The following is a 25,560-nucleotide window of genomic DNA, read 5'->3' on the forward strand; positions in this document are numbered from 1 at the left end:
CCAAACTGAATGTCAGAATGGGAAAAAAAAGCGTGAGCGTGGCATGGTTGTTGGTGCCAGACGGGCCGGTCTGAGTATTTCACAATCTGCTCAGTTACTGGGATTTTCACGCACAACCATTTCTAGGGTTTACAAAGAATGGTGTGAAAAGGGAAAAACATCCAGTATGCGGCAGTCCTGTGGGCGAAAATGCCTTGTTGATGCTAGAGGTCAGAGGAGAATGGGCCGACTGATTCAAGCTGATAGAAGAGCAACTTTGACTGAAATAACCACTCGTTACAGCAAAGCATTTGTGAAGCCACAACACGCACAACCTTGAGGCGGATGGGCTACAACAGCAGAAGACCCCACCAGGTACCACTCATCTTCACTACAAATAGGAAAAAAAGGCTACAATTTGCACGAGCTCACCAAAATTGGAAGACTGGAAAAATGTTGCCTGGTCTGATGAGTCTCGATTTCGGTTGAGACATTCAGATGGTAGAGTCAGAATTTGGCGTAAACAGAATGAGAACATGGATCCATCATGCCTTGTTACCACTGTGCAGGCTGGTGGTGGTGGTGTAATGGTGTGGGGGATGTTTTCTTGGCACACTTTAGGCCCCTTAGTGCCAATTGGGCATCGTTTAAATGCCACGGCCTACCTGAGCATTGTTTCTGACCATGTCCATCCCTTTATGACCACCATGTACCCATCCTCTGATGGCTACTTCCAGCAGGATAATGCACCATGTCACAAAGCTCGAATCATTTCAAATTGGTTTCTTGAACATGACAATGAGTTCACTGTACTAAAATGGCCCCCACAGTCACCAGACCTCAACCCAATAGAGCATCTTTGGGATGTGGTGGAACGGGAGCTTCGTGCCCTGGATGTGCATCCCACAAATCTCCATCAACTGCAAGATGCTATCCTATCAATATGGGCCAACATTTCTAAAGAATGCTTTCAGCACCTTGTTGAATCAATGCCACGTAGAATTAAGGCAGTTCTGAAGGCGAAAGGGGGCCAAACACAGTATTAGTATGGTGTTCCTAATAATCCTTTAGGTGAGTGTATACCTAGGTTTATATCAAGTGTCAAAATGATTTGTGTAGCACTCAATTCACATCGTTTTAAAGTAGCTTTACAAAAAGTCATATAGGCCTAAATAAGCTTTAAAATTGAGCAGGTCAGGGCTGGGAGATATAAAGAAATATGTTGCTGATATAAATGATACAATGTTTGAGATTTAGCTATATTATTATTAATTTACCCATCAGATAAGTCAGTGCTACTTTAAGTGAGCAGTGAGCATGACTGCATTAAATTACTAGCATTGCAAGGAGAGATAGCCTATTAGGCTGCTGATAGTAGACAATATTTTCCAAATGTCATGCAGGGCTCCGTAATTTTACATCATTAATTTATGCTTCTTCATTTTTCCATTAGGATCGGTGAATAAAAACAAACTCTGGATTTTACACAAATGATGATAATTCATTTCAGTAAGACACAGTTCCGAAAGTGTGTTTTATTTTATTTTCAACCACGCGTGGCAAATAAGACAATAATAGGCTACCAAATAATACAAGCCCTGGCCATTGTATTTTGTTTTTTTTTTGCGTACAATGGGAATTAAAAACCCTGCAGTGCTGAAAAGTGAAAAATATATATATATACTAAAACAGATATTATGTCGATCTATAGCAAATATTATTATTTGGTATTTAAGTAATAAATATTCATATCACTTCTCTGCTGGATGTTTTAATTAATTTTTGAAGTAGGCTACTGTTATGTTGCACAGATTTACAGCAGTGTTTTTTTTTTTTAATAGGCTACAGCTATATTAATATTTGAAACTATTTTTATCCCGTACATGCAGATTATAACATGAACACACAATGTAGGGGTGGATAAATAAATAATTAGATTTTTAATACCTGATGTCACAGTCACAGATAGTCGTAGCCCTACGTGACATGTTAACCTGCTGACAGCCTATTAGAAAACAGGAACCTTTAAAAACTATAACATAGGCCTTACAGAACCAGTATAGGCCCTGGCCCTCATATTTTATTAACATGTAAACAACAAGGAAAATGATTTTGCCATTAAACATTTTATTTGCACTTCGTGCCAAAAAATGCAAGCATTGGAGAACAAATCTCGTTAAAAAAAATCAACAACCAAAAACGGTTGTGCTTTAAAAATTTTAATCAGCTGCTTGCGTTCGGGTTTGTCCGATGTCTTCCTTTAATACAGTGAATTATCATAATTTGCGTAAAATTCTGAGTTTGAGTTGATCCGCCGATCCTGATGGAAATATGAAGAAGTGAGTGACGCGCTAATGTAAAACAGCTCTATTAGCCTGAAGTACACTGAGGTGCTGTCACCAAGTGTTTGTTTTTAAACAATAACTTCATCTATTCTGTGTCTTAAGTACAATAAAACATTAGCCAATGGATCTTAACTAAAATTACCATGGTAAACCGATAAGATACGATTAGAGTTAGCATTTAATAGTTCTTTAATACGGCAAAATCATTCACAAAATAGAACATAAAGGAATGTGCATGGTCATGCTTGAATCGCTTAGGCCAATAAGATTGCTGTAAAATAAACCAATTAAATTGGGGCTGGGCCGGAGCGACACGTGTCGCCCCGCCCCATCGTCCAGACTGCACTCTGGGGTACTACCACAGCTCGGCTCGCTTCAATTGGCTTGGTTTGATTTTCCACTGCAGATTGATCGTTATAGTTGTGCCGCCTACTGCCGTGACATCATCCGCTCCTCAGCTTCCAACGAGAGGAACGTCTGCACCTCGTCTAATGACCACCATTCAGCCATTTCTTTTTTCAAGTTGCGTGTGTCGTTTAAAAAAGTCATGGGAACAAATGATACTGTGGTGGCTGTTGCTGCTAGTGGGTTTGGTGTCTTGTTTCGCAAATCCTATGAAGCTGGTAGTGACAATTCTCTCTGAACAATCGGTGATCTGCAGTGTTCACACGTCACATCTTAGTATCGGTACGGCACACTTGGAACCTCAACCGAGGTGGTACTATTTAAGCAAGCCGTACCATGCAGTGGAAAAGCAGTGAGGCGTACGGAGCCGTACCGAACCGTACCATGCAAGAAGGCCATGGAAAAGCAGATCACTTGTTTGAAGAAATTTTGGGCTTTTGTTAAAAAGGCTACCATGGTTCCAAATGCCATAACTTTTGATTGCTTTGAGACATCAACACACAATTTTGCAGTTGGCATGATTGTGAACAGGCAGTTGACATGATTGACAGATGCAGTTGTTGACATGATTGTCAACAAGCCCAAACATGATTTTATGACCTGTCATATACTGTTTACTATCTAATAGTCATCATGTCAAGCACGAATATGAATAATACGAAATAAATCAATAAAAAAAATAATAATCTGTGGTTTTCTCAGCAGTTGTAACACCTCCAAACATGATCAAAATCTATTTTCTTCCAAATTTGAAAAGGTTTCAATCAAATGAGACCAAGTACTTGATGATACCTTTTATTTTTTTAGTTATAAGCCATCACTTTTCAGTATGCCACTTGAAATCGCATGAAATCATAAAAAATGCCTTCAGGGTTTAAGGGGTTAACAGTGACCATCAACAGAAAGCTTACATGTCACTTATATTAAGCTTATTGGGATGATTGGGATTGGTATCGGACGATCATGATGACAAGCAATCGGTAGTTGGTATTGGCTGCAAAATTCCTGATCGGATCCCTATTTAGAAGTTAAAGTATTTTTTTGTAGTACATCCAAAGGGATTATGATGTTCCAAACTTATAAGACTTGGTTAATCTTCGAAACACAAACCCTGAGACAGTATTGCCAGATCCCGCAAAACAAGCGGCCAGTTCTGACCAAAATGATCTTAAAACGATACTTTATAAGAATACATTTCCTCAGTTTTCTCCTCTTCTACCATTATATTTAGTGTCTCAACATAACCTGAACATAAGCTTGTGCTTTCTGCTTTTTGTATGATAATAAATTGCAATTGAACTTAGGGATACTGTACACCTGGCCTGTTCCTGGAAATTATACTTAATCAGGGTCCCTGAATAAGAATATTCTTTTTTATGATCTCTACTTAGTCTCGCGTAGCCAGATTTCAGACTCTATCACAGCTTTCATTGTCCAAGGACCACCCAAAAGCCTTCTGACTGACATGTAAAGCAACCAATTATAGTTCATTTTGACCCGCATCATATTTAGGGGCGTGGAAATGTAACGTCAATGTCCCTACAATAATAGGCCGGTATGTAAAACTCTTAGATGTATTTTAAAGAGTCTATGCAGCGATATTTACATACTTCTCATACTTTTGAAAATCCAGCGTTTAGTTGATCCTGATAAGCACTCATTGTCACAGTTGTAAACACGAAGGCGTTCTTCTTCCATGAGGGGGTTTGGCGACACTGCATATTTGTTTCCAGGCAGACCATTAAAGAACGTAACACACGTCTCCCGGACATCCTGTAGAGTTCAACCAATCAGATCACGACTTTGAAACTCTCAAAGTGTTTCCAGTTAAGTGTGCCATACGCATCAGACGTTCATTCAGCGGTCCGTGGGCGTGACGTCTGAGGCTGAGACTAATCTCTACTTGGCATTAAAGTTCAGCGGCATATGTTTTCTCATTTTGAGAACTGATGAGGCAAGTTATCCCTCATGAGCTTACCTGGTAAGCCATTGTGTTTATGCAGTTTCGTCCCTCCTTGGTTGCGTAAACCAGTTGAAAGATTTGTGCAACAAGGGATCATACATGTAATGCAATTCTTCCTCTTATAATTGCAATGTCATATTCAATCATATTGAATATCATATTTATTATACTTGATTGTCCACCCTAAAAGACTGTGTCAGCCCTTCAGTCATGTTATGTAGTCTGTGAGTGACTCATTAGATGCCTTTGTGAAGGGCAGTTAATGGTGGAGAGGGTGTGTTCTTGTGCGTCTTTATGAGCTCAATGATCGTGGAATGTCACACAGGGCAGAGGAGCTCAATGATGAAGCTAAAGCTATTGTGGGATGTTTGAGTCATACAGTCCACCACGCCTATAAGGCATGACACGTTTTGTTCTGCCATGTCTTTCTTTAAAGCTGTGTGTGCGTGTGTGTGTGTGTGTGTGTGTGTGTGTGTGTGTGTGTGTGTGCTTGCGTGCGTGCGCGTGTGTGTGCCTGTGTTACTTTTGTGATCCTCTTAACTTCACAAAAATCACAGAATATTTCACTCACATGTGGCCTAGTATTATTCATGGCTGCCATGTTGAGATGACCTGAAGAATTCTGCTCAACTATCTCATTATCAGACATGTTTCAATGGTAAGTTAATAATAGGTGACAAATCATGTATTTCTGCTTCGGCAATGGTTAAAAAAAGTTTTTAATTGATGCTTTATCCACACTGACACTGACACTGAAGTGTTTTCTATTTTAAATTGTTCTAAAATGTAATTTCTTCCTGTGATGCAAAGCTGAATTTTTAGCATCATTACTCCAGTCTTCAGTGTCACATGATCCTTTAGAAATCATTCTAATGTGCTGATTTGGTGCGCAAGAAACATTTATAATTATTGTCATTTGTCAATGTTGAAAACAGGTGTGCTGCTTAATATTTTTGTCAAAACCGCAATATATTTTCTTCAAGAAATATAGAAAGCTCAATATATTCAGCATTTATTTGAAATAAATCCTTATAGCCACTTTTAATACATTTATTCCAACCTTGCTGACAAAAAGATTTTTTTTAAAATCCCCAAAATTCTTACGGACCGCAAACCTTTGAATGGTAGTATATAAAATAATGTACATATTATTTATATTTTTTTCAGGACAGCAGCCACTGGAATGGCAAAAATAAGTTTTAGACACTGTCTCAGACAGGGTGTCGATGAAGAATGTAGGTGATTGTACCGACAGAGAGATTGAGGTTTGGAGGTTTGGGTTTAATCGTGTGTTTGGGGGGAGGGGTGTGTGTGATTGACACTGTGCTAAGAGCTACAATAACCACACTTAGGCTGCTCATCAGGAGAAAACGACAGATGCAGCAAACACACAGTGGTGTTATTGTATTCAGTGACTAAGATACACACACACACACACACACACACACACACACAGATTTAGTTTTTCTATGCCATTACCAAGGCGACAAGGCCTTTGCATCTCTCTCATTGTTTCCTGTGGCCATTCTTTTTTTAACTTTCTCAGTGTAAATTTGTATGTTCAAATACATTTTGAAAGGTCAAAGGCTGAACTGTTTCAGTGAGAATGAATCAGTCATATTTTAATGCTGTTTTGACAGCTTTCTTTAATATCTGAGAAAGATTGTCGTGGTCAACCTGAAATCTGCTGAGGTCCTCATAGCATTGACTTTGAATATGAAAGATGTTGTTGTGGCTTGCTGTCGATCTGCAATGTGGTTGTGCTAGATGTTGCATTTTTCTCTTTAGGGGCCAGCTGCTGAAATTTAAAGGTGAAGGGTACAATTTCAAAAAAGGAAATGCAACAATACATATGTCAACATTTGTTATTTTATCATCCGAAAAATGACACACTTTAGCTTTAAAATGGAATGAGGAGCAGATGCTGAATACAAAAAATCCTGGTGATGATGATGGTAATAAACTCTTCTAATCTTGATTTATTTATCTTATTATCTTAATCGTATCTAATTTTCAAATCATATTTTTTGACTGCCTCTGCATTCCTGCTGTCTTACACAGATATTACTGCTAGGTTCAGGACATTGCTGTTGTGTTTGGTTGTGACTGCACTGCGTCGACTGGCCGGAGATGAGTGTGTGTTTTCTTGGTCGGGGTGTGGGGGGTGGGGGGGGATTGGATTCATGCGCTTGTTAATGGTTCTTTTGATTGGGTTGCTCCTCTGATGTGAATACTGCCATTGTCCACAGTGCGTGTGTTTAGTTTGTTTAAAAAGGTTTCATCTTGGACTTTATTTGTAGCTGTGGGTTATCTTTCTGTTTTCTATTTCATTCTTCATTATGGTTGAATGAGCTGTTTTATGTTTGCGTATATGTTAGAAGAAAATGCCTATGGCATGTGCATTTGAGCATTTACATTTTACATTTATGCAACTGCAACTCAATAATGCGAGTAAATCACTCAAAATTCCCATTAGGTGACTAAAAAAAATATTTTGGCAGGCACTTTTATCCAAAATGACTTACTCAAGGCATTTTAATTAATCAGGATGTTGGTTTTCTAGGTATCAAACTATTGGAATAGTAATGTCAGCCCACAGACTTCCTTGACAGTCGTTTAACGACTGTCTGATGTGTATTATACTCAAAACGGGAAAGTACTTTTTCAGTCTGGCATGCTGATCGGCTGACTTCAAGGACAGGGACAGTTCAGTCCATAAACAAAGTTGTGTTTACAAGGTATTGGTTTGATATGGGCACTGCTGAGAATAAAACAATCACTGTATATTCAAATGGTTGGAAGCTTAAAAAGGAGCTCAAAAGGAGCATGTAACACTGTTAACAATATATGCATGTAATAATGATGCTGAAAATTTAGCTTTGATATCTGAGAAACACATTACATTTTAAAATATATTCAAATAGAAAACACTTGGTTTAAATTGTAATAGCATTTCACAATATTACTGGTTTTTCTGTATTTTTATCAAAGAAATGCAGCCTTGATGAGATTTTCAAAAATATAAAAAAAATCTTACCGGCCCCAAACTTGAAAGGAAGTGTATTCTGAGTTTTTTTTTTTTTTTTTTTTTAAGGGGTCATCGGATGCAAAATTCACTTTTATATGGTGTTTGCATATACAGTGTGTGGACACAACCACCATACAATGAAAAAAATCCATTCACTCTTTTTCTTTTTTCTTTTTTTTATCCTCAAAAAGCCTAAACTATGGAAGCTTGTTTCCGCCAATGAATAATAAATAAATAATAATAATTGCGACTTTTTATCTCACAATTCTGACTTTATTGCGATACATCAAGTCAGAAGTGTGACTTTTTTCTCACAATTGCGAGATATGAAGTCAGAATTGTGAGAAATAAAGTCGCAATTCTGAGAAATAAAGTCGCAATTGGGAGATAAAAAGTCAGAATTGCACGATATAAAGTCGCAATTGCGTGTTATAAAGTCAGAATTGTGAGATATAAACTATTCTGAGGTAAAAAAAAAAAAGTCTGTCTTTTTTTTCCTTAGAATTGGACTTTATATCTCACAATTCTGAGAAAAGATGTCAGAATTGCGAGATATAAACTCGCAATTGCGTGTTATAAAGTCAGAAATGCGTGATGTAAAGTCGCAATTGCGAGGAAAAAAGTCAGAATTTTTACTTTATAACACGCAATTCTGACTTTATATCTCGCAATTCTGACTTTATAACATGCAATTCTGACTTTATAACACGCAATTGCGACTTTATTTCACGCAATTCTGACTTTATATCTCGCAATTGTGAGATACAAAGTTGCAATTATCTTTTAAAATGTTTTATTTTGTGGCGGAAACAAGATTCCATACTAAACACTCTCAATAATCAAGCCGTTTGGATTTTCTGAGCAATATGTCATATTGCTCATGCTCCGCCTACGACCACGGTCAGACTTTCCAGTATTAGCATATTTCCCCCTCAGCCATTTGTATACTGTCCACCAAGACAAGTTGCCAAGGCAGCACTTTACATGTCTTGTGTCAACACCTCACAGAAGAGAGGGGTGGGGTGGGGTGAGCAGTTGCTCATTATCATTTAAAGAGACAAGCACAGAAATGGGTCGCTGTGAACCAAGCTGTTTTTTAGGAGGTAAAAAGGGTGTTGTTTGACACAACCATTGAGGAATTTTAACCAAATTATGTTACAAACTTTACATGAAGACCCTAAAGAATCATACCAATTTGTGGAAAATGGGCATCCGATGACTCCTTTGAAGGGGTGGTTGATTATGATTTCACTTTTCTAACTTTAGTTAGTGTGTAATGTTGCTGTTTGAGCATAAACAACATCTGCAAAGTTATAGTGCTCAAAGTTCAAAGCAAAGGAAGATATTTGCTTTTAAAGAAATCGTTTTTTAAGGACTAGGCTACAACAAACGGCTGGCAGGGACTACATGACATTCCTCCTGGGTTAGTGGCATAACTAACCCTACAATGTACATAAACCCCACCCCCCTGGAACACGCAGTCCATGTTGAGAAGAGGAAGAGTTGTTGTAGTACAGCACATTTGTGAGTCTGCTCAAGCTTTCGCATTCGTCTTTTCACATTTACACATTGAACAACATATCATGACAGGAAGCTAATCAATGACTGGAAGATAGTTAACTCCACATCAGCAACATAAATTCATCAACTAACCATTCAGAAACGTCCTGTTGCATTCTACATGTCACTTTGAGTCTCTCCATCATTGTCCGACTCCAGTTTGAACATAAAAGGCAGAACAGTTTCTGACTGGTAATCGGAGCTGCTAACACACACACACATATATACACACACACACACACACACAAACAGGAGCTCTTGAAGCTCCGCCCTCTGTGCCAGGAGAAGCAGCTCATTCGCATTTAAAGGGACACACGCTAAATTACGCATTTTTACTGACCTCAAAAAGGGACAATTTTAACATGCTGTATTTTGAGCTAAAACTTCACATTCACACTCTGGGGACAACAGAGACTTATTTTACATATTGCAAAAAGGGGCTTTATACCACCCCTTTGAAGCTCGAAGTAGTCCACGATAATGTCCATGTCTATGAAATAATTTGTATTTATAAAGTATAACACATTTCTGCTTTTTTTCCAGTGGTTTCTGTAAAGCCATTCCATGGAGACTTACACAGTATATTCTGTAGAGATGCACCAATATGAACATTTTGGCCGATACGATAACCGATAATTCTTTATATCTGAAAGCCGATAACTGATATATTGGCCGATAAATTTAAATTTTTGAAAGCCTGATTACAAAAACAAAAGTCTCACCATTAAAGCCATGTCCAAATCACACAATTATAATGATGTTCTCATTATAATTTTATGTAGTCTATATGACAGACTTGTGTTGCACTTAACTGTATCCAAAACATCATGGAGAACAGTGCACATCTGAAGTGTGTCAGCTGAAGGAATTCATCATATTGACTGTAATATATATAGGCCAAATGTTCTTATCGGGCCGATTACGATAACATTCAAAATTATTATATATCGCCGATACCGATATGGTGGCCGATATATCGTGCATCCCTAATAATCTGGTATGATCTTTTTCAGATAACTCCACCTCTAAACGGCACATACAAACAAAATAAGCTGTCTTCCTGTCTAGTGGGCGGTTCTTGTCCAGAATAAGATGCAGTGTAGACCAAACCTGTTACTGTTTGTTTAGTCAGATGTCTGACTATGTGAGGCTACAGGAATAGGGCTTGTTTCTGTTCCTAGCCCATAACAGGCTAACAATGTTCAAAATGTCATTGTTCCCATGAGAGAACACACTACATTTATCAGTCTTTCGGTAATGTATTTATAAACGCAGGAATGTATTTCATGTCTGTATCATCCATCCATTCCTATTTTTTTACAAACCACACACATTCTGTAATGCAACATGCATTCCCTCTCTCTCTCTCTCTCTCTCTCTCTCTCTCTCTCTCTCTCTCTCTCTCTCTCTCTCTCTCTCTCTCTCTCTCTCTCTCTCTCTCTCTCTCTCTCTCTCTCTCTCTCTCTCTCTCTCTCTCTCTCTCTCTCTCTCTTTCTTACAAAGTTTTGGCTGTGGCTTAGCTGCTCTGTTTGTGTGTGGTTTGTTATAGGACGCACAGATAGCTTATTGTTTTAATGCTGTACAAAACATTTACACTGTACACATACACTACAGTCCCTACCACCTGACAGAAATCACAGAAATAGGTGCCATATAACAACTTGACTAGTTTTTGAGAGCCGTGGCACCAGAGCCACTAAGTTCTACAGATGGGGGAAGGGTATTTAAAATATGAATAATATTGCATGTTTTGTTTCTGGGAAATGCACATTTGACATCAGCTAGAGTTAACAGTAGCAGTATGCGGACATTTATTTTCACTAACAAATACAGAAAAACGTAAAAATGGCAACCTAATTTTTATAGTGTAAAAGTGAAATGTTCTGACTGAGTTAAGGCTCTACTCTGATTAAACTTAGCCATTTGTATTCCATAGTATCATACATACAGTATGTGGATCATGATAACCACAGGTTAAACCATGCATGGCACGTCACTACCATGGTAAAAATAACCATATGGTTTCTGTGGTATTTGTTATGAAAAACAGTCGCCTGTAAACATAATTAATATGAATACCAATGCTCAAAAACTGCTATAGCTTAATAGCAAAAATTATTTCACCTTTAATACATTTAATACATGAGTACATTAATAATTTAATACAATTATATGAATATCCCATCCCATGAAGATCTGCCGCAATTATACTGTGGTTACCGTTTTACTACAGTAAACATTGATTAGGCCTATTTGTGGATTGAAAATACTCCTGACTGGATCGTTGTGGAACAATGTTTCTCCTGTTTTCCGCATCATTGCTGTTGAGAATGTCAGCACAGTTTCCTCTGGCTTTAAACTAGATTAAGTCTCCTAAACATTTGTGGTTTGCATTAGGGATGGGCATTTTTGTAAATTTTTCATTGAGAGTAGGCCACATTCTCGGGAGGTTGCATTTGTTGGCCGCATACATCATTGTAATACAAGACTTTTATTTTGAAAGACATGCATGAAAGCTGTTTAGTATTCTGTCAGACGCAGTTTAAGTAAAGAGTGCGTGTTGTCCTGAATCAGTATCTGCTGTCAGATGAGATGTTGACATCTATTCAGATGGCTATATGTCAGTCTCATTATTCTAACATTACTTCGACAACTTGATACGGAATAAAAAGTCACCTCAGAAAAACTAACTTTATTGTCCGGTCAGACATAATGCGGAGGCACACACTGTATATCACTTCTTCACTATTTATAAAGAGCAAAACAAATTACAATCATGCAACGTTGTAGTTGCGTTGTCAGTTAGTAAGTCATGAAATTACCAAAAAGTACCAATAAATTACGTTACTGGTACGTTGTGTGTTTGCTTGAAAGAATTTGCATGCAGGTATATGATGTTCGTTCAATTCATCAGGAGCACTTTCCATATGAATCATTAGCAGTTCACATTAGTATTGTGTATTTGTGAGAACCAACGATCTAAAAGGAAAAGCTGCATGTGGTGAAGCTAAAGAGTGAATGAACACCAGTAAACTGAAGCCAGTTCTATAAAACATCCTAAATGAGATTAATCAGATGTCCTGCATACACAAAATAAATGTAACCTTACAACTTGTATCTGCACAAAAATCACGTGCTAGCTAGGGATGCACGATATATCAGCCACCATATCGTTATCAGCCAGATAAGACAATTTGGCCGATATATTAAAGCCGATAAATAATGGATTAATATCCTTCAGCTGAGACACTTCAGATGTGCACTGTTCACCATGATGTTTTTGAATTGCTTGAACTTTAAAAAGGAAAATACAGTTAGGTGCAACATGTGTCTGTCATATAGGCTACATAGAATTATGAGAACGTCATTATAATTGTGTGCTTGGGAAATGGTGAGACTTTTGTTTTTGTAATCAGGCTCTCAAAAATTACACAAAAAATTAGATTTAGATTTATCTGCCAATCTATCAGTTATCGGCTTTCAAATATAAAGGGCCCTATCGTACACCCGGCGCAATGTAGCGCCAGGCAAGTGTTTTTTGCTAGTTTCAGCCTGACGCAGTTATCATTTTTACGTCCTGCGCCACGTTGTTTAAATAGCTAATGCATTTGTGCCCATCTGTGCGCCCATGGGCGTGCTGGTCTGAAAACGAGGGGTGTTCAGGCGCATTGTTGGCGCGTTGCTATTTTGAGGCAACTCAAATAGATCGCGTTTTGTTATTTAAAGGGTGCGTTAGTAATATGCGCCTATAGGCGGGTGCACAGCACGCGTACACTTTGTCCCATAGATGGTCTGCTCCCGCGCTTTAACCTTGCGCACAACCAGATCTGTTTCTTCGTTAGAGAAGCATTCAGTTTTTCTGCTTGGAAATTCCGCAATATAAATTGCGAATTCGCCATGGCGTGAGCGCAACTGGCTTTTAAAGGGAATGGAAGATGAGACTCTGATTGGTTTATTGCACGTTATGCCCAAAACACACCCATTACTCATTAAGAGGATAGGGACAACCCTTGAAGACCATTTTACCCGTCGTTAAACTAGCAAAAGTGGATTTGGACACGCCCTAAGTGCACTTGCGTCGTGCGCTTTAGACCATGCGCTTAAATCGTTAAAATAGGGCCCAAGAATTATCGGTTATCGGTAACGGGCATATTTTCATATCGGTGCATCCATAGTGATAGCCAGAAAGTGTTACTCCCATTGTTGATGCGCTCTTCCCGCTCTTCTATAATAGTGTTCTCATTATAATGTTATGTATATGGCAGATTGGTGCTGCACATCTTGCACTTAACTGTATTTTCATGATCAAAGTGATTCCAGGCATTACTGCACACTTTCAAATCAATAGTTTCACTTTATTTAGCCAATCTGGAAGGCATGCTGTCCTAACAGTAACCAATCAGACCAAAAGGCTGCAATAACCAAGCAGAAAGAAAAATAAATATATTTTTGAAACTCACGGCGATAATCATTTTCATGATCGATCATTGCTGTCACTTCAGAGTACTCGAGTACATCCCTAGTTTGTATACATTTTGTACTAGTTTGTATTTCGAACGCTTCTCAGTGGATGGTCGCATGAACGAGATCAGTCCGTGAGCACTACGATGTCTTTTGGGCCAAGCTGATAAATGGTCTATGTGGTGCGGTTCAAACAAGTAGCACTGTTTTGTTCTACTTTTGTCACGTTTGTCCTTTAATGCTTACTGCTGATATGCAACAGAAATGGTGGTGCTTATTGGTTGTGAAACCAGTGCGACCTCTAACAAAATATAGTCCCACCAGCAGGAAAAAAGTTCATAAATGCGAACGTTTAGTCGCAGTCTGAAGCCCTGTAGACAATTCTAGAGAACCTCTCATCATAATCACTGAGTGATTAATTGGTTAATCACAGTAGCCATAATCAAAATCTCAATAATTTTTTCAATTAATTACGCAGCACTACAATATATAATCTTACTTATCTCATTTCCACAGATTATCCCAGGCCTGATATACACGTCTTCAAGGAGGCCTGTCTACGTCCACAGCGCCAATCCTGTAAGACCCCTGCAGCATCCTTCCACGTCCCCACATCACTGCTTATCTTTTCTTGTCCTGGACTCCTCCGTCATGTCTAGCCCTAGCAGCAGCCCAGAGAGAGAGGGAGGGATGGCAGGTTCTGTTCAACTGGAGGACCTCAACTCGCCTCCCGGACTGGAAACTGACCCTCGTTTTGTTGGCAGCCCAGTTCTCAGTCCAGACTCCAGTTCCCATGATGCTGCGCTCTCCGCCCCGGCAGCCTCCCCTGCTGACTCAGAGAACCTCAGTCCAGATGAGCTCGAGCTTCTGGCTAAACTGGAGGAACAGAACAGGTAGAACAAGAGCACCATACACGCAAACAGTTTTTAAAGTGACATATCATTATTTACTCACCCTCAAACTTACATGATTTTCTTTCTTTCTTGGAATGCAAAAGCTGATTTTTTAGGTCAATATCCTGGCTGCGCTTTGAATGAGAACCAGGCTATGTGCCAAAATGACAAAAATGCACCTTAAAAACAGTCCATACAACATGCTATATTAGTCTCCGGAAGCTTTGAGGAAAAGTCTTATTGACTTTTGTGATGCATCTATGGTACTTTTTTGTAATTTCTCATTCACTGAATATTTTGAAAGGAGTGTCCAGGATTTTCTTTAAAATCAGATTTTGAGTTTAATGGAAGAAAGAAAGTTTTATTCCAAACCTGTATAGAAACGACATGAGTCACAGAGGTAATTGCACAGAGCAAGTGTCTGCAATATCAAGTGAGTCAAACAGCAACACACTATGTGCGTGCATGTGTACATACTTGAAAGACATCATTCTGAAGGTACCAGAGCCTCTAAAAATGTAATGCTGTGCGTGCTTGAGACAGAAAGCTGTGTGTGTGGTTTATTATTTGACCTGCGAGTAGCGTTGTGTGAAACTCGTAGCAGTCTGGCTTCTCTTCCTGTAACAGCTGATATGTAACACAACCTTTCGCTATTAATCAGTTCTGGTGGTTGCCTGGCAATGACAATAGCAACAGTTACCTTGCTGAATGTGGAACTTTAATGAACTTTTTAGAAGGCAGCAACCGTTGCAGAAATTAGTAGGGACTTTAAAGGGTTTGTTCACCCAAAAAATCTGTCATTAATAATTATCTTTTTGATGAAATCTGTGAGCTTTCTGTCCCTCCATAGACAGCTATGCAACTACCACTTTGACGCTTCAAAAAGTTCATAAAGACATCATAAAACTAATCCATATGAATCATCGGTTTAGTCCAAAATTTTCTAAATCTCTTTATGATGAACATTGAATTAAGGCTTTTATTCACATATAAACATTCATCAAGGCACACATCAGTCGTGGTAAACGGAAGCGCTAGCATGTTCGCTTGACGTGCGAGAACCAATGAGGTTCATTCTCATGTTACGCAGCACGTTTGAGCTTCTGCAAGAACCAATGAGCTTCATTCTCGTGTTACGCAACACGTTTGAGCTTCTGAAAGAACCAGTGAGGTTTGTTCTTGTGTTACGCAGCACATTTGAGCTTCTGCAAGAACCAGTAAGGTTCATTCTCGTGTGTTACGCAGCACGTTTGAGCTTCGTCAAGAACCATTGAGGTTTGTTCTCGCACGTCAAGCAGGTTTGATTGAGCTTCTGTTTATGTTTTCTGATCAATGTTTATATGTGAATAAAAGCCTAAATTCAATCTGTTCATCATATAAAGCAATCAAGTCTCTTCAGAAAATGTGGACTAGCACATTAGTAGCATCCCAGATCTTTTTAACCCCTTGGCTGCACTACCATTTGTATACCTTAATAGCAGTGTATTGTACTGAATTCAGGTTGCTAGAAGCAGATTCCAAATCCATGCGCTCAATGAGTGGATCTCGGAGGAATAGTGGCTCCTCTCTGGTGTCAAGCTCATCTGCGTCCTCTAACCTGTCCCATCTGGAAGAAGACACCTGGATCCTGTGGGGACGCATCGTCAACGAGTGGGATGAGTGGAGACGAAAAAAGGACAAACTTCTGAAGGTGATTGATTGGTCCTTCTTTCATTAAGAATGTGAATGACCCACGTCATAGACGTTAGTTTCAAAGGCTAAAGAACCTGAAACTTGTACATTGATCTCTTTTTCTGCCTCAACCTCCCTCTCTCCGCAGGAGCTTATAAGGAAAGGCATTCCTCATCATTTCCGAGCAATCGTTTGGCAGTTGTTATGTAATGCCACCGACATGCCAGTGAAGAATCAGTACTCTGAACTCCTGAAGATGTCCTCGCCCTGTGAAAAACTCATACGCAGAGATATTGCCCGCACATATCCCGAACACGACTTCTTCAAAGGCCAGGACAGCTTGGGACAGGAAGTTCTGTTTAATGTTATGAAGGTGAGAAAGACAGAGAGGGTGATGAAAGAAGGAGAGAGCAGATCAGATGGAAGTGGAGACGTTATAGAGCAATGAAAAAGAGCAAGAGGTGGTTTATTAAACAAATTTTAAAATGAACAAAAAGTAATTTTCACACTAATTACAACAACAACAAAAAAGAACATTAAAGGGGTAGTTCACCCAAAAATTAAGTGTCATTCCAAACCTGCACGACTTTCTTTCTTCTGTAGATAAAAAAAAAGAAGAAATTTAGCAGAATGTTGACGCTGTTCTATTCAGTATAAATCCGTGGTGAGCAGGGAATGTTAACCTTCAAAAATTACAGAGCGCCACAAACAGATTTTGTATGGCTTCACTTTCACTTTTGTTAAGATACGATTTTCATGAAGATTTTGAGATAAATGGAATAAAGAAAATCATAAGGGTTTTTCATAGTTTTTTTCTTTTACTTTTTTAAACTATCGCTTTACCTTTGGTGTGTTTCTTTCTCACAGGCATATTCTCTGGTGGATCGTGAGGTTGGTTATTGTCAGGGCAGTGCCTTCATCGTAGGATTGCTTCTTATGCAGGTTTGCGTCTGTGTTTTGCTTATAATAATGAAGTAAAATAATGTAAAGAAATGTCTGTGATCCAAACTTTGCATGAATCAAATTCATTGTGTGTTTGTAGATGCCGGAGGAGGAGGCTTTCTGTGTGTTTGTCAGACTAATGCAGGAGTACAGGCTTAGAGAGTTGTTTAAACCCAGCATGGCTGAGCTGGGTCTGTGCATCTACCAGTTTGAACACTTGCTACAGGTAAGGAAGAATACTTTCCAGATTTCAGGCTAATATATACATATAATATTGTGGGAGCATTATAGGAAAAAGACATATCAGACAAAAATGAACTGTTGTATTAGAGGGGTCACAGGACACTGTACACACTACAGTTCAAAAGTTTGGGGTCAAAAATGTTTTTCAAAGAAGTTACTTATGCTCACCTGAGCTGCATTTATTTGATTAAGAATACAGCAAAAACAGTAATATTGTGAAATATTATTGGAATTTGAAATTTTATATTTGAATATATTTTAAAATGTAATTTATTCATGTGATGGGAAATCTGAATTTTCAGTTGCTCCAGTCTTCAGTATGATACGATATGATGTATTCTAATATGCTGGCGCGACCCATCAATGTTCAAAACAGTTCATTAATGTTTTTGTGGAAACCGTGATAAATTTTTTCAGCTTTACTTAAATGTCTGAATGTCTTGATTGTCACCAATATATGGGCCAATATATAATTGACTTAAAAGGGAAACGTGGTTTAAATCTTATTTATAGTTAACATTTTTCCAATGAGGTGATTTCAAATCTCTCTTATTATATAGTATACTGCATGCCAAGATGTCTGGAGTAATGCCATGTTTGTCCACAAGGAGGCAACAGATTTATAGTACATAAACAGTGTGAAAACTAAGAATCAATTCAATTTCTTCTCAGAAGTACGTTTATCTAATATCATTCACCAGACTTTTTTCTTGTATCTCTTCCATGTTTTCATCTCTGTGATCAGGAGCAGTTGCCAGAGCTGAACGTTCATTTCCGTTCTCAGAGTTTCCATACATCTATGTACGCCTCGTCTTGGTTCCTCACTCTCTTCCTCACCTTCCTGCCCCTGCCAATAGCTACACGTATCTTTGACATCTTTATGTATGAGGTATGGACACAAGACACTTTGTGTGTGTCCATGCATGTTACTGACTTGGCTGTGTGCTTTATGAACACAATGTTCCTGGAAGTTAGAAAAATCTGAAAAACGTACTTCTAGGGACCTTCTCAAAAGGAAAAATGGTCCTAATCAGACTAAATGTGTATACTATCTAAAATGCAAAGTTTTGTACGAGTGTTAAAGTCAATAATAAGGCAAGAGTAAAGTCAATGATAGACCAGCAAAATCATGTGCATGATATGTTTGCATGTTTTCAGGCTTTTTAAAGGAGTGAATGCATCTAGGGGGTTGTAAAAACCTATTAGAGACATGAAAATATCAGAATGTGGATATTTGTTATAGTTGTTAGTCTGTGATTGTAAGAATACTGTGGGGTGTTTTTTCAGGGTTTGGAGATCATATTCCGAGTTGGAATAGCGATATTGCAGTACAACCAGACAGACCTCATACAGCTAGACATGGAAGGAATGTCACAGGTTAGGAGAAAATCATCTCTGTTATGTACATCAATATGTTATACATGGACAATACTTTAACTGATGTTCGTTTAATATTCTCACCACAGCACTTTCAGAAGGTGATTCCACATCAGTTTGATAGCTGCCCGGATAAACTTGTACTACGCGCCTATCAGGTCAAATACAATCCCAAAAGAATGAAAAAGTGAGTGATTTGAGAGTAAAAAGTAAATTGAGCTTCCACATCAAATATGATTATTATATAGTACATGATATTGAAATATTATGATGATGATAAAAACTAAGATTTGGTTCTTCTCTAGATTCGATTGTTGATTTTCATTCACAGATTAGAAAAAGAATACACCACCATTAAGAACAAAGAGATGGAGGAACAGATTGAAATTAAGGTTTGTAAACCTGAATTTGGTGCAACTTTTGGAATAACGTGTAGATTGCATTTGTATGCGCATGTTTTACCCAATGATATTTTACTAACTTAATTAAGAATTACATTTTATTGTACAATGAATGTACGACTTTACTTTTGTTTAATTCCCCATCTGGGTTTGAATTATAAATAAAATATCCATCATTATATATCCAAATATCCATAAAGAGTTCTCCATCATTTCCTCATTAATAAGTGCTCCACTTGGAGCTTTGAATGTGAACATGAATGATTGCTCCTAGTGAACATGATGAAACAATTATAACGTCAAACTGAATAAATGTGATAATGCTGTTACACATATTTAATTACTAGCATGTGTTAAACTACAGTGTTGCTATTGTTAAATAAAACGATTCAACATATTTTTGGTCAAATAAAATATTAGATGCAAATGTTAACTATTTTATATCTATTTATTTTATGTTTAATCATTTGCTTTTTGAATAAAATACATCTTAAAAAATCCCTTTCATTTTAACAGAGACTACGTACAGAGAATAGACTACTGAAGCAGAGAATAGAGACACTGGAGAAAGTGAGATGGTTTCTATCTTCTAACTGATATGCGTGACCCTAAAATAGCCCTGATTAGTTTGTGTTTGAGTAAACAGTGTAGATATCTTTATTATGTGAATCATGTAAACTTTTAGAGCATGTCTTTACAGAGGCTCAGCTGTATTGTCTCCTTTTTGATGGTACATTTTTAAAGTCGTATCTCTCTTATTTTTTCTCTGCTTTCCTCTGTTGAAATTTCTTCCCTACAATTTTCACCACAAACAAACTCATTTCGTTGTATTCACTTGTATACTTTTACAAACTTTCTCTACTTGTTTTTTCCTACGTAACTTTTTTAAATGTTCCCTTTTCTTATCTTCATGTGTGTGTGTGTCTGTCTATGTCTAACGTCTTTTTTCTTATCCTCTGTTTCCTTCCTTTTTTCCTGTTCTTTCTCTCCCTATTTCCAACCTTTTCTTTCCTCCCTTTGTATCCTTTCTTTCTTTTTTCTTCCTCATCTCTTGTGGTGTTGTAGGAGAGTGCTGCATTAGCAGACAGGTTGATTCAGGTACAGTACTGTCAAGCCAGCTGCACACTAATTGCTCCTTCCTTTCCTCCTCCCATTGCTCAATCACATGCTTCTTCTCTTCAACCTTCCACAGTTCCTACTATAATGCACTCTTTTTCCTGCCTGTGCACTGTCACATCCACACTATTCTGAGAATGGGCCTGTTGCATGAAAAATGGTTATTTGTTTTTCTGTGTTTCCCATCACTGCCTTGACAGCACATTTGTCTGTATGACTGGAATAATGTCCCAGAGGTGCTCCAAGTGAAGGTTAACCCTGACACTCTATATCGGCAGTGTAGCCTTGCATGTGGGATGTGGAAGCATAGGTGTGCATCAGGGCTCCGTATTAGGTCTGGTGGCATTTTTCATATTTTATCATGTAATTCAGTACATTTCAAAATTCAGTGGGATTCTTTTGATTCTTGAATTGATCAGATTTCTTCTTTGGTTTTATGACACAGAGGTATCATTGCATGTAGCCCCTCTCATTACCTTGACTGGAATGCCATACTTATCTCCCCTTAACCCTTAAGTAAAGAGACACATCTCCCAAGAAGACACTTACTCCATTTCTCTTCTCTCAGGGTCAGGTGACACGAGCCCAGGAGGCAGAGGAGAACTACGTTATTAAGCGTGAACTTGCTGTAGTTCGGCAGCAGTGTTATACAGCCAGTGAGAGTCTGGAAAAAGCTCAGGACACCATACGCGAACTTCAGCAACACAAGGTAACAGCAGATGCCTAGCTACAAGTTCAGTTACGGTTCTGAGCCTATTTTTGCTGCACTCAGCTGACCTCAGCAAGAACTATAGATAAAATGCTACAAAAACCTTTTTATTGATAGTCTTTTTAAAAATAGGCTTTTATGAAGCTACATAAAATGACTGGAGTGAACTGCTCTCCCATCATTTAAAAAAAAAAGATGTCTGCCACTGCTTGTGGAACTTGCACAAAACATGACAGACACACCAAGAGCACTTTCTATTCAGCAATTCTAATTGAATATAGATGATTTAGGCAGTTTACGTAAGTTTACATGAACCATTTTGGAATTTATCAATGGAAAAAATCAATGGAGTTACCCAATGTATAGCAGCACAGCTCTGAAATGCTGTCTGTGTGAAAGCACTGCAGGCTTGTCAATCCAGTTATTTTTTTCTCACTGCTTACATGTGCAGTGTGAAACAGACTTAACAATCACATCCATTGGCCGAAAACAACAAAAAGGTTTATTACTAAGTTTAGCTTCAGCCTTTTGAAGGTACCTACTATTTAATTAGAAATATTCTCTCTTTTATACAGTGGCATTGTGAGATCATGCTGTTTACCGGAAATCTGAACAAAGTCACATGCCATATGAACAGGCTTTTAATATTTTGAAACCATCATTATGTTCTCTGTACACATGGCTGCAGGCTATTCTTAGTCAAAAGATCTACTTTCGCACAGCAGAATTACCCTGAACTGGGTCACTGATAGTTCAGAGATTATATCCTGGTAAGATTTATGAAAATGACTTATTATTACTAAGTTGACTGTTTGAACCCATCATTACATTGTAAAAACTGTCGTCATCCTCACAAATGAGAAGAATGGATGCTAAAGCATCGCTATCTAACGGGGGTTTTCGGAATCTTTGTTTTTTTTCATTTAAGTGTGAGTGAAAGGCATGTGTGAGAAGATGTCGGGGTGTGGTGTGTGTCATGTTGAGTGTGAGCCTGACATGTTTCGCACTCAGAGCAACACTCTCTGGTCATATGTATTTTCCTGTGTTACACTCAAAATTGACCACCATCCCATAGCGTTGCTGATCTCAACAGAACTAGTGTACCGTGTGCATCTAACAGCTAATCATCTTGTTAACTCTTTTTTTTTTTTTTTTTTTTTTTTTTTTTTTTTGACAATCGTGTTTCTTGCAGCATCATTTATGAAATAAGGCAGTCTTTGGCTCTCTAGAGTTCATAAAAACAATGAATATTCTTATTTATCACCACCAAGGAGTTCTGGTGGGGAAAAAAACTTTATAGACATCTTGGATTACCTTCTGATGGTACATTTTTAACTGTTTAAACCAACATGAGTTCACACGTCTCTTAAATCTTCTTCTAAAAATTCTTACATTTCAGTGTAAACCATGTAATGTTGCAGTTGATAAAAGTTGCTGCCCAGTCGTTTTATTTACTCAACAAAACCATTTTTTCTTTAATTTGGCAAAAATCTGCATGCGCTCACCCTCAAAATTCTCACACATTTCTTATTTTAGACCAGTTATTGAATTGTTTTACAGAGATATCAATTTCTTGATAGCTATAATAAAGAAAACACTACAGTTTAGATCTGACAGGGATTTAGTATGTTTAAGGGTGAGTTTTTATGTTGCTTATTCAACCTAAATCTGATGAATCTGGTTTCATTACCTGGGGCTCGCTGTGGTTGACATGAAATGTTATTCGTGGTCTACGTTTCATATCCATTTTCTAGCACACACACACATACACATATTTACATATTCACCTATATCGTTTAATTTTAAATTCCAAGTATCAGCGTTCAGTGAAATGTCATTAGTGGAGCCTGGATCACTGGCAACACTAGTTTTCTCTTGTGAAAGGTTCATTTCCGCTGTGCTTTGCTGTCTGGAAAGGTTTCATTTGGTTTTTAGCTAAAAGTCCAGTCTTTCTGCTAGTGCTTTACAAGTAAACCGAGGTAGAATGAGCGAGAGTTTATGCGATTGACACATCTGAGTAATACGGGTATGATGAAGTGACTGGAAGCCTAGAGGGAGGTAAGAAAAACAGAAGTAAAAGTCCGTGGGAACTAGTGTTCACACAAGTCTCCAGGGCAGGCCACAGCCCCCTCTGGTAGGCCACAGTATATGCAGACAGGACAAGGCAGAAGCACACTCACATCAACACTGCCACTACAGTGATCGATAATGCTACAAATTATCTAAAATTTCCAGAAGCATAGCTGTTGCTCTGAGTAAACATTTACAGAATGACTGTTTGTTTTTCATACATAACCTTACATTTCTTTGGAAATGCAAAAGAGGCTGAAATTATTTTATGGCATAATGGTCTAGAGGTCATGTGTTACCGTAAATGTAGGCACTAACACTTAGCCTCGATTGTCTTATCACTTTAATAGAATGGTAACAACAGTGATATTAGTAAAATATAACACCAGTGTTTTTTTTATTATTGTAACAATTAGAATATAAATTCTTCCACCGAGTATATAGGTCACTTTTTCAGTATCCTTGGATTCATAAGAATTTTTCTTCATAGGGATTTAAAAAACTTTCTTCAATATAAAATTGTAATCCATAAATCACACATCTGTGCACTGAAATCTGTGAACATTACAAAAAGATTACAAGACTTTATACTACACAACAAATTGCAAACAATAGGACACACAATATAATAAGCAATCCTTTACATTTTTAAAGTACTGTACTATTTAAAAGTAGCATGCAAAGAAGAAATACCACAAAAAAATAAATAATAGATTTTATTTCAGGAAATATACACTGATTCTTATTAAAGCTACAAAAGTTATTCAGTCAAGAGCAGTGAGTGATTTTCTGTCTTTTGTGGTTTAATGAAAAAGACGGCAGCACAGTCATAATAGGCTGCTGTCACTTTAAGCCCTAATGCAAGGATCAAATGTATTGGCACACATTTTGACATAATTGTGTGTGTATTTGGCCATTCAAAAATTCATCGTCAAAGAGAACTGAACACACATGCCATGTGAGAAGCAGCTTTCTGTGGGTGCGCTTAAGACACGAGTACCACATTGAGTTGGGGCTTATAGTGCTTCATTTAACATCAAGCACATCCTGTAGTCGCTCTAATGTGTCTATAAATTTAAGCAGGCTTGCGCAAATATATTTACATATGCACGATTTAGAAAAAGCTTTACACGGTATTGCCACGATATATATATATATATATATATATATATATATATATATATATCATCATATCGCCTAGCCCTATAAACTGCATTATATTAAAGTTTATTGCAAAATATTAAAATATATACAAATAAATAAGTATTTTGATTACATCATTTGCAATGCTACATGGGAGCAGGAGGGCACTTCTCAGCTCTTTTTGCGTGGTTCTCGTTTCTGTTAACACTTTCTTCTGATTGATGGATCCAAGGAATATCTGTTTTTGGGAATACTCCCAAGGATGATCTCTTTTTTTTTTTTTTGGGATGTCAGAGCTGTCTTAAAAGGTTTATCGGGGTTTTTTTGTGCATAAAATGATTGGGATTTTTACTTCCTGAACCCTACTGTTGTGCTGTTGTTTAAAGAAATGCTCTTTTTGTACAGTTAAGCTTAATTTTGTTGTGTTCAGAATCCTTATATCTGATATACTCTGATGTAATGGCAGCCATTATAACCTTCTCTGCACCCACCAGTGTTTCAATCCGTTTTGTCTTTCTGTCTGTAGTATACAGAGGAGTTTGTGAGTGGGCTACAAACTCAGTTGGAACAGTCTCGTCTACAGGAAGCAGAACTACTCGGTGCTCTGAAAGAAATGCAGGACAAAGTGCTCGATCTGGAGAAGGTGTGTGCATGTGTGTCTGACTTTTTAGTCAGAATTTTCAAGTATGAATTGGAAAGATGCTTCTGCACCAGTGGTGATGATTAGATCATCAGTGGCGATGATACGGCTGATATGGCTTGTACGCACACAAATGATAAGTGAAATTATTTTGAATTGCATGAAAAAATATACTGCTTTTTAGTACTAAATGTTGCTGATGTATAATACTTAATGGTATATTGTCTGCATATTGTAGAGGAACAGCTCTCTGCCTGATGAGATTAATGTAGCTCAGCTGCAGGAGGAGCTGAAGCTGGTGAAATTGAGAGAGCAGGAGACCCTACGTTCCTTCAGAGAGATGCAAGAGGCCGTTACTGATCTCAACCACTGCTGGCAGGTGCAGAATCTACACAACCCTACTGAACTCTACACAACTTTACTGATCTTTACACAATTAAACTCTGTCCAAATCCTCTGAACTCTACAGAATTCAGATTTGTTTTTGTTTTGCACTGCATTGTCATTGTCATTTTCATTTGTTGATTGTTTTGACATTCATAAAACAGTATGAATTTCTGTTAATCAAGAAGGGACTAATACAATTCTTTCCCATTCTCCCCCATTCCATTACT

General features: G+C 37.9%; 1 protein-coding gene across 2 annotated transcripts in view; it reads left to right on the forward strand.

The window, feature by feature from the left end:
- evi5l (ecotropic viral integration site 5 like) overlaps positions 1 to 25,560 on the forward strand; it is a 49,516-nt gene that overhangs the window by 5,147 nt on the left and 18,809 nt on the right. The window contains exons 2-15 of one of the 2 annotated variants that reach the window (XM_084396800.1): positions 14,258 to 14,634; positions 16,135 to 16,324; positions 16,454 to 16,678; positions 17,173 to 17,247; positions 17,348 to 17,473; positions 18,236 to 18,379; positions 18,778 to 18,867; positions 18,957 to 19,054; positions 19,199 to 19,259; positions 19,785 to 19,838; positions 20,334 to 20,366; positions 20,953 to 21,093; positions 24,833 to 24,949; positions 25,185 to 25,325. In XM_084396800.1, the coding sequence (XP_084252926.1) occupies positions 14,393 to 14,634; positions 16,135 to 16,324; positions 16,454 to 16,678; positions 17,173 to 17,247; positions 17,348 to 17,473; positions 18,236 to 18,379; positions 18,778 to 18,867; positions 18,957 to 19,054; positions 19,199 to 19,259; positions 19,785 to 19,838; positions 20,334 to 20,366; positions 20,953 to 21,093; positions 24,833 to 24,949; positions 25,185 to 25,325 (1,737 nt within the window). In that variant the 5' untranslated portion in view covers positions 14,258 to 14,392. The remainder of the gene's footprint in view (positions 1 to 14,257; positions 14,635 to 16,134; positions 16,325 to 16,453; positions 16,679 to 17,172; positions 17,248 to 17,347; positions 17,474 to 18,235; positions 18,380 to 18,777; positions 18,868 to 18,956; positions 19,055 to 19,198; positions 19,260 to 19,784; positions 19,839 to 20,333; positions 20,367 to 20,952; positions 21,094 to 24,832; positions 24,950 to 25,184; positions 25,326 to 25,560) is intronic. The other variant, XM_084396799.1, reaches the window with a different exon arrangement.

The sequence above is a fragment of the Rutilus rutilus genome (genome assembly GCF_951802725.1).
Source record: "Rutilus rutilus genome assembly, chromosome: 2".
In the NCBI taxonomy this organism is placed as follows: Eukaryota; Metazoa; Chordata; class Actinopteri; order Cypriniformes; family Leuciscidae; genus Rutilus; species Rutilus rutilus.